We start from the raw sequence: 10,305 nt of genomic DNA, 5'->3' as shown, positions 1-10,305 counted from the left end.
AGTCTGGTTGATCAATGCTGGTTCGACCCATCTGTTACTGTCTATGCTTGCCGGACGTGGATTAACTTCATGGGTTTACTTTGATTTCCATGTTTTATTCTGAAAATACTCTGACTGTGTTTTTTATATGCTACTAACAGATCTAATGAGTTGATGGTGTATTAACTAAGTGAATGATCTATGGATTGATTTTACTTCAAAGCAATTTCTTGCACTTTGAAATACTGGGATTTCAGCACTAATTCATTCATTATTAAGTATAGATGTTGGTGGATTTTGTTTTAAGATGGGAAAACTTTAAAATTGGAATAATTTTTTTGCACATTTTGGTGAACTTTTAAAGTCTCAGTCAGAGAAGGAGGAAGGACCAGACTCTCATTCTCAACTCTGTCCTCGGCTCCCTTCTCTGAATGCAACACTTCCCTGAGCTCTATCATTCACTTACATGAATATCTTACCTCCCTCTATGATAATTATCACTCATCTCTGTCTGTCTCACAGCTATCTTTGCATGGAAGAGAAAAAAAAATCATATTGAACTTAGTCGCCCAAAGACAGAAGTCCTGGCTTTCTGTTACCCTCTCCAGATTCACTATCACTTTGGAATCTTTTGAGGTCAGCCCAGCAAATTCTGTAACAAATCCTGAGGTTATTATTGACAACCTGCTTAAGTTCACTGAAAATATTTTCCTCATTTCAAATGTACGTTTAAACTGCCCTTGGCAATCCACCTTCAATCGGCCACTTGACAAATAAAAAGTCTATGTAACACGCATAAACATGTGTTTTAGGGGTCAGCGTTTAAAACTCTCGTTTTTACTTATCGCTACGGAAGTTTCTATTATTGAAATTTTATTGAAAGTTGCCTTAGGCATGGAGATATGGCTTCTACAACATCAGACCAGGCCATACTTTAATATTCATTTAATCCAACTTCTTGGTAAGACATTTATCATTTCTTGGCTTAAATATCCAGTGATATTCTAACAGTACTACCAGATTGCAGTATCAAACCACAACAGAATGATCCACAATACTGCATTTAGGCCTTATTATTATTTTTTTGTCAAACAGGAAATAGATTTGTGGACTGATTTCTTGTATCTGCTCACATCATATTCTAAGGGTATAGTCACATACACTCGTACAGGGGTTGACCTGTTTGGGTGGTGTCGGTTGTTGGGTTGTCCGGGCCCATGGAGGGTTGTAGACAGGAGCAACCTGCATAATGCACATCTTAAGGGGTGTGCATGTGTATGTCTCATGCACATGCTTTGAATGAAAAGAAGCTTCAAAGAGTTCCCTTGAGTCATTACAAATGGAACACTCAATTGTTGTGTGGGTTGTAAGTGAATTGGGAAGTATTTATAAGGCTAATGTAAGTTGCACGCTCTTATGACGTACAGGTGACGCTGTCGTACTTCTGTCTCACATACTTCACCTTTACATTACCTTTGAGTGTTGTATATGTGTTTGCTACGACCTGTCGCCTGAAGCATGCCTGTGAAAAAGTCCATGAATATTTTTGTTCTGAGGGCTCACTGAGCGGTCTGTGGCATTGCTATTTCCTCACCTGCGTGCCTTGTAGATATTTGCCCATTTTTTCCTATAGATAGTCCATATTTAACTGTTAGAGCAGCTGTGACTAAGGCAAAAATCTTGACACTTCTGGACAGAGACGTCAACTCAACAGCACCTTCTTCCATCACTCCCTCATCTAGATTTACTAACCTGTTGGCTAATTATACATTGCCAACAAACACAATCTCGTGGTTTATACGTATTAACGTGGGGACCCAATTGATTTTTGCGTTTCGCAAATATTACGTCACTTTAAGTGAAAGGGAGGTTTAATAAACTTAATTAAAGAAGACTTAAAACATGTTTCATGACAGTTCAGTCTTGAATTAGCAAGAAAGGTAATAACTTTTTGTAATATTGCTTTAAGTGGAAGCAAAAAAGAGATTTTAGCTGTAAAAATATCTTTGAACACTAAGCCAAATGTGTGTTTGTAGGAACAATAGGTCTTTAAGTTTTTAGATCTGTGGCTCCAGCTCTGTTGTAGACCACTCAATTTCTGGTGTTTTCCCTGATGCCTGCCTCCGCACAGGAAGTGACATCAGAAGACGTGGGCAGGCGGCGTAACCATGGTGACCAGGCTTGTCGGTGATGACATGTTTGCGGTACTCTCTCAGTGCATAAATCTCTGCAGTTCGTCTCTGTCACTGTCGCTTCTCCTCGTATCCGACCCCCACAATTCACACACAGACACACAAAAGACTGCGCATTGTAACACTGCTGCGGTTTTTTAGCAAACACACGAGGAGGTACTGTCAGGAGGCAGGTGTGTGCTCATCGTAGTGAAAGGTTAATGAGAGACTGATTTGTTGACGTTGTGAGTCTGTGGTGAAGATAAGGAGGTGATGACGTCAGGCTGGGGGGCAAGTTACCATGACTGAAAACGCACGCAGCTCCATGACAAACTAGAGAGACTAGTTTTACCTGCAGGGCTGAGTAGACTGACTCACCTTGTGATTTCTGTTGTTTCATTTCTGAAACATTCTGACTAACGTGTCTTAATGTCAGAAAGTGAAGTTTAATTTATAAAAAACTAAAGAAAAATTATTTTAAAAACTTAGTTTTGTGTTTAAAGACCTCCAATGAAGAAAGTGTTTTTAACATTTTCTTTTAGCATTTTTCTTATGATGGAGTTTGGACATACTGTATATAAAGAAAATTGTGTTCAAAATTGCATTTACAAGTATATCCTTATTTAAATCAGGGCGAATCGGGAGCAGATGAAGATAATGCTGTTTGAAAAAGATTATTATTGTGATGTCACAAATACGATGGGTGGGCCACAAACTCCCTGCTCCACTTAATGCTGATACAGCCACTTTTAGACGATACATGTACGTCTTTGTTTTCCATATTTTAGGTGGCATCTGGCTCAAAACTGTACCTCTGGATTTCTCCATCCATTTTTGCTGCACCTGATATTCTATGTTCACAAAGATTTGTGTGGCCCGCTCTGTGTGGAAAATTTGCTGGTTGCGGCGGGTGACCTGTCCAGAGCCTTCACCCAATACCCAACACGGACGAGCACTGACAACCCCACTGCCCTGGCGGGGTAAGGAAATAGATGGATATTCAGGAAAAAAAACGTCACTTTGGATTAAAATTCTACCTACTGATCGAGTCACTGAAAACGTCACATGCCCAAAGCTGAGTTCCTGATTGGTGTATGTGACATGGCGACCTGCCATAATGTAGATATCTGAGCTCTGGCCGTTCCGCCCAATTCTCGCTGTGGGCATCGTGCCCGCCACTCAGTCGCGTTGCAGGACTTCAGATCGCTTCAATTCACGTCTGTGCCATTGACTTAACACTAAAAGTGCCCGCCTCTGCCGTGCAAATCACGTTCGGTGTGAACGTAACATAATGTTAGGTTTGGAATATATGGCGTACAGTATCCCCTCTATCCGTGAGGGTTAGGGACCGGAGACATTTGCAAACACCTTTTTTATTTGGAAAACTGTATTTAAGTCAAAACTTTGGTAATGCAACCACAAAAAAATTCTAGTTGACAAATTTTGGTTTATTATCTGATTTACGTAGGGGAAAAAACTCATGTGATGGCCCAAGTTTCAAACTTCTTGTTCCCATCCAAACTTAGAAAGGTCTATTCTTGTAAACATGGTGCAGATTGTCACATTCTCTTTACTAATGTTTGAACCACCATGTCTGCCCAAAAACCATCACTCTGAAGCAATCCTCCATTTATACTTCGCAAGGACGAAACAATGATTGCCTTGGATACGTCCCACCACCCTGGGTCCTACATCTTGACGATATGATTCTAATTTTTTACATTTTATATTGTCAAATGTACAACTATTGAATGAGTCAAATATTTTGGGAAGGCACGCCGGAAATTTTCATCTTTTCTGGGAGAAAGCAACCAGTGGTTATTTGGACATCCAATTAAAGTCCCACTTGGATCATCTTTTGATCTATTGTAAAAGTGTTTCCAGTGGTCTTGTATTTATAATTATGCAGATTATATATTAAATAAAAGAAAAAACTGTGTCATTTTTAAGGACATCATTTCTGCAGTGCGGCAGGAGTTTTTAGAAATTTACCTCAAAGTTGAGGGCGGGACTTTTGGCGTGGAGAGATCAGAGCAGGTAGCTTGGGACTCGCCTGGTGCATTTTCTACATCACAAATACAATCTTTTTCTTACTGATTTATTTGTCTGCTCCTGATTCACAACTATTTGAATAAAGAAATACTCAGAAATGCAATTGATTAATCAAGTCTGTCTTCTTGTTGCACCATCTCCAGCTTCAAGTCACTGACTCAAGAGGACAGAATGCCTGAGCAGAGCAATGACTACAGGGTGGTGGTGTTTGGAGCCGGTGGGGTGGGGAAGAGCTCCCTGGTTCTCCGGTTTGTTAAAGGCACCTTCAGAGACACCTACATCCCCACGGTGGAAGACACATACACGCAGGTGGGAGTCAGTGAGTTTGCTGTCAGAAGCATGCAGGAGACCAGATTGACACGATTGCCTTCTCTGCAGGTGATAAGCTGTGATAAGAGCGTGTGCACGCTGCAGATCACCGACACAACAGGAAGCCACCAGTTTCCTGCCATGCAGCGTCTGTCCATCTCCAAAGGCCACGCCTTTATCTTGGTGTACTCCATCACCAGTCGACAGTCAATGGAGGAGCTCAAACCCATCTACCAACAGGTCAGTCAGTACCTGCTAGTGGGGTGAGAAAAATCAAAAACATGCTGGGATAAACATTATGGATTCAAGAGAGCATTTGAAAATTGTTAGGTTTTTGAGCCAGTTCAGAAAACACTGATACAATGGTTGGTAACTACGTTGTCATGGTAAGAGAACACTGATAAGACGGATACAGGAAATCCAATTATAATTTATACATGATGCACGGTGGCGCAAGTGGTTAGCGCTCTCGCCTCACAGCGAGAAGGCCCTGGTTCGAATCCCGGCTGGGACCTTTCTGTGTGGAGTTTGCATGTTCTCCCCGTGCATGCGTGGGTTTTCACCGGGGACTCCGGCTTCCTCCCACTGTCCAAAAACATGCTTCATAGGTTAATTGGTGACTCTAAATTGCCCCTAGGTGTGAATGTGAGAGTGGATGTGTGTGTGATTGAGGCCCTGCGACAGACTGGCGACCTGTCCAGGGTGTACCCCGCCTTCGCCCATCAGTGGCCGGGATAGGCTCCGGCACCCCGCGACCCCGAAAGGGATGAAGCGGTCAAGAAAATGAATGAATGATTATTAATCATGTATTTTTTACCACCCCTGCTCATGATTTGATTGGCTGCCACCATTTTGTAAATTGGATAAGGATTGGTTTGGTTTTCTTCACACGTTTTTTGTCTTACACACCAGTTGTCTTGACTCTCAATAATTCCCATTTACAATGAAAAGTCCATCCAGACGCGCCTAGACCAGAATTTCAGGCTTCTGTGTCTAGAACGCTCGTCGCTATGCAAGATTCAAGTCCCATAAAAACTGAAGACCCATCATTGTTCTGGAGACATAGAGTAATGCCAATTCATTAACTTATTTTTGGCTTTCTCTGTAGATTCTGGCCATCAAAGGCAGTGTAGATTCCATTCCCATCATGCTGGTTGGCAACAAGAGTGACGAAACAGCCCAGCGTGAGGTGGAGGCCAAGGAAGGCGAGGCCCAGGCTACAACCTGGAAGTGTGCCTTTATGGAGACCTCGGCTAAGACAAACTTCAACGTAAAGGAACTGTTCCAGGAGCTGCTGGCGCTCGAGAAGAAGAGGGACATGAGCCTGAGCATTGACGGCAAACGCTCGGGGAAGCAGAAACGAACAGACAAGCTGAAGGGGAAGTGCAGCATCATGTAGAGCGAGCTGCACGGGACTGAATGGACCGGAGAGGAGGCAGCACTGATTTAGTGGAGACTTCCACTGTGTCTGAACTTTGGAGCCCAAATGAACAAACTGAACTGGAAACGTTTTCACTTCATTTCCTGAGCTATTTGTGCCCCCCCCCCGGCCAAAAAAAAAAAGTTTATAACTTTTTCAGTTCCATTGTAAATCACTGGTTCATTCTAATTTTTTTTTTCATTCTAAATGTTGAACTAGAAAACACTGAAGCTTGTTCAACTTGTTCTGCAAAAGCTTTTTAAAGAAATTCTGTGGCTTTACCAAAAATCATGTTTGTAATTTTTCCACCTGCCCTGAACATGTCGCTCATAATCTAAGGAACTGGTGTAACCTCATTGGTTTGCTTCTTGGTTGTGGGTTCTTTCATCAACCTGGGAGCTAAAACTCATCAAAGCAACAGATTCCTCTCTTTTTGTTTGGTGTCATGTTCTGTGGGACCACATGGGCGAGAAGGGCTCCAGCAAAGGACTTTAATGGAAACTCGTTGCTTTAAATGCAATGTCACAATCACACTTTTATTTTCTTTAGTCTAGAAATATGTGAAAGAGTCATTGTGTTCACAGAATGGAATGAGCAGTTCATACCTAATCTCCAACTACTACTTCTGGAATTTGAAGGGACAAACTCAACCAGAACCGCTGCTGTTTTAAGAAGTGCTGTCATTTTGAAACCATAACGTTGTAGGAAGCAGGTTCAACAATAGGATAATATTGCTTATATCGGTCTGCTTTAACCTCACTAGTCTTTGCATAAAGCACTATTGGTTAACCATTGAAAGTCAAATATGTGCACAAAAGAACTGGTAAAGCGTGGTCATATTATGCCTTAGTCACAGCACCCGTATGGGAGGTTGAGCCGTAACGGTGCTGCAGGTTTTCTTGGCCCATTGAGGGTCGCAGAGAGGAGTGGTCACATATTAACGGGAGCTCAGGTGTGTCCTGCAAGTCCCTTGAGGGACATCATAGAAATGGAACATGTGTGTGTGGGGTAAGTGTATTGTAAAGCATTCGCAAGGCTAGTGTAAATTGCACACACTTATGACATACAGGTGATGCTGTTGTTTGGTGCCTTTTATGCTGCACTGTAGGTATCATTAAGGGTGCGCGTACTGGCTCCATACTGACCATGCCAAAATGCTGCGAGCAAAGATAAGGTGATACAGAAGTGCATGTAGGACGCCCGTAGAATGCCAACACAAACTACAGTCTGATTGTCTCATTTCTAATGTTTTATGCTCTCACAGCTTGTAGGTTCTTGAATGCACGCACCATACTACTAGGTGTTTATACTGGACAATTTCTACTTGATACAAGCGTATTTACCTTGTCAGAGGAGGGTTGGTTCGAAATGTCAAAGCATGTGTTTTGAGTGTGAGAGTTTTGAACGTAAGGAGTCAAAACGCCTAAATATACAGAGTTTTCATTGGAAGTGGTTATTTGACCTGGTGAATGTAGCTCAACAGTCAGGCTGCAAGCCCAGAGTGGACGAGAAGCATACAGTTATCACTAAAGGGCCCCTTGGGCAGTGAGCAGGATTTGTGGGGTTTAAAAAAAAAACTAAAAATCTGTACGACACACCTGTGCTTCACCTACTTCACCCTCATGTGTTTGCTATGACCACAGCATGCACCTAGTAAAAAATGTGCATGAACCTTTTCTCTCTACGGGCTCACCGAGCCGTCTACCATCTTACATTTTTGTGCGGAGAAACCTGCATACAGGGTTTTTTTTTGCCCGCAGACAGCCCGTTTTCACCGTAAGGGTAGTTGTTGTGACTGAGGCATAAATAACCAATAGATTACATCAAAGAGTTAGTGACATTCCAGTATTAAACAATCAGGTTACCGGAGACAAAACTCTGAATAGACTAACAGGAAGAAACTTCAAGAAGAGCAAGCCCATCTGAGAAGAACATCCACGATTGATTGATTAGTCAGAGAGAACAAGATGGAAACTGAGACAAAATAACTGGCATATTTGTTAAAAGACAAAACATTTGTAACTGCAAAACTGATCGACAACACTGAAACCTCTGCTAGCACGACAGAAGTGGATCAAGCTAATTGGCTAATGCTAGTACAAGAGAAAGACAAGTAAATATCCTTTTGCCAAAAAAAAAAAAAAAAAAGACAATTTTAAGTTGCTGTAATCCCAAATTAATAAATTCCAAAAATTTACAGCTGTAACTTTGGGGCATTACTAGTCCCTCTGTGCACACGCTAGACTATCACTGATTAGCTTGTGAGGCTTTGCATCATTAGCAAATGATTCAGTCAGAAATATAAGGCATTGATTTCATGTTAACAACAAGGTTTTCTGTACGACATCACACATATGGACCTTAACAGCATGTCAAAAACTTATATAAATTACTAGCTAGCCACTAGCAGACTTTAGCCTAGCCATATGCGGTTCCAATGTCCCTATCTTTCGGAATAAGGAAGCTTTGGTTATTTTGTTTGATGCTCTGATTGACTGCCTGCACTTTGTCAACAAAAGAGTATAAAACCAGTCTTTAAAGGGAAACAGTTTTTGCTTCTTGTTTTGTTTTGTTTGTGCTGTTTAGCCTGGTTTTGCTAAATCTGTCAAATCTAAAATGTCTGCTCATTGTCATTTCATTTTTATTTTTTAACGTGTTTTATTTGGACAGGAAAAGAGCTAAACAACAAAATAAAATGTCTTACATTAGGTAAGCAGAGTTTGAGAAAAGAGAGGTACACAGCTTCCTTAACTGGTACAAATCAGAAGTGTAAGTTTATGTTTGATAAACTGTGCAGCTGCTAATTTCAGAGTTGACTAATAGCAACTTTTGTAAAATAAATAACCAGACTGAATTCCTTCATTAAAAAAACCTTTTAATAAAACCAGAAGAGTTCATTCTTAAAATTTGTTTTCAAAGTATAAAGCGGCAACATCTTTACTGGTTAATTTTAGCTATATTTTTTATCAAATGTAAAACAAATAAATAAATAAGACTAAAGACTAAAGTTGCAATGAAATGACATAAAACAAATAAAAAAAAAATCTTGAAATCAGATCAATCATTTTTGTTCTTATTCAAATCCTTAATAAACCATGTATAATTTTTACCTTTCGTTGGAACAATAAACTTATTTTTTAACGATTGAATTGTAAATTTAATTCATACATCCTGAAGGTTTGGTTGTGTAGATTCCACAGTAATTACATATAATTATTGTTCGCATTGTTAGGATTTCTTTATGACTTTTACAAATATAACGTACCCTTCTATCACTTTGATTTTGTTTGCTTTTACTATATAAACTATATAAACCATATAAAAATCCCATCTACTGTACCTGGTTTTTGCTACAGAAGACCTGAAAAAGCTTCTGATTAAAGGTATTTTTCTGCGTCATGAGTACGTTGTAGAGTGAAGTCTAGGGTTTTCATTTTGAGCTCATTCTGCATCTCTGCTCTAATGTTGCTGTCCTGACAAATATTTATATAAATAGCAGGAAAGTAAAAGTTTTTATTTTTTGTAACTTTTTAATCTTTATATAAGTATAAAGATTAAAAAAGAGCAGGTAAGCAAAGCCTTGGTTGCACTTCAAGTATACAGAGCCTTGGACGTCACATTAAAAAGACAAATAAAAATAATTATTTCTTCTCAACAAAAATTTGAGACCAAAATCTACGCTTTGTGTGCACTAATGAGTGTTTTATGGCCACAAATTAGCATTACATCAATGTTTTGTGTGCCAAAACCAGTATTTTAGTGTCTCCAATTTTAACTACTAATTTGTGGCCATAAAATGCTAAATTATCAGCACAAATTGTAAATAAAAGGCTAATTTGTAAGCACAAAATGATCATTTGTGTTCACAAAATACTAACCTGACAACACAATACCCTACATTGTGCATAAAAGCTAATTGTGAGCACGAGTTATGCTTATTTGTGCCCAAAAAATACTAATTTGTGTGCACAAAATAACAAGGCTTTTCTCCTATCATCTTTTTCTCACAGGTCCACAGATCTACACACATTCAAAACTAAACAATTTGGAATCCCATTGTAATCTGAACTCTGCTAAAATGAGACACTTCTGCCGCCATCTGCTGGATGAAAGCTGACATTACTGCCAGAAAACTGCAGCTACTCAGCAGAAAAAAACAACAAAGTGACTGAAATAAACATTCTAGGGACAATTTAGTTGACTAATGACAACACTTCTCTAATTTAGTCAATAAAAATTAAGCATTTTCATCTATTATATGTCTGTCTATCAACTATCTACTATGTCTGATTGTGTATTAAGCTGCTTTCAAAGAAAAACTATTATAAAAAGAAAATATTGCAACTTTTTTAGGGGAAACTTTTGTTCAGGGGA

At 39.7% G+C, this 10,305-nt stretch overlaps 1 protein-coding gene across 1 annotated transcript in view; it reads left to right on the top strand.

Annotated features, from left to right (window-relative positions):
* Positions 1-9,326, top strand: part of diras1a (DIRAS family, GTP-binding RAS-like 1a) — a 12,072-nt gene extending 2,746 nt beyond the window's left edge. Inside the window, exons 2-4 of the mRNA XM_024279243.2 lie at positions 4,346-4,511; positions 4,581-4,751; positions 5,620-9,326. Of these exons, the coding sequence (XP_024135011.1) occupies positions 4,374-4,511; positions 4,581-4,751; positions 5,620-5,910 (600 nt within the window). The 5' untranslated portion in view covers positions 4,346-4,373 and the 3' untranslated portion in view covers positions 5,911-9,326. The remainder of the gene's footprint in view (positions 1-4,345; positions 4,512-4,580; positions 4,752-5,619) is intronic.
* Positions 9,327-10,305: the final 979 nt, after the last annotated feature.

The sequence above is a fragment of the Oryzias melastigma genome, linkage group LG4, assembly GCF_002922805.2.
Source record: "Oryzias melastigma strain HK-1 linkage group LG4, ASM292280v2, whole genome shotgun sequence".
In the NCBI taxonomy this organism is placed as follows: Eukaryota; Metazoa; Chordata; class Actinopteri; order Beloniformes; family Adrianichthyidae; genus Oryzias; species Oryzias melastigma.
Note: the sequence above shows the minus strand (reverse complement) of the source record. Positions and strands in the feature narration are given on the sequence as shown.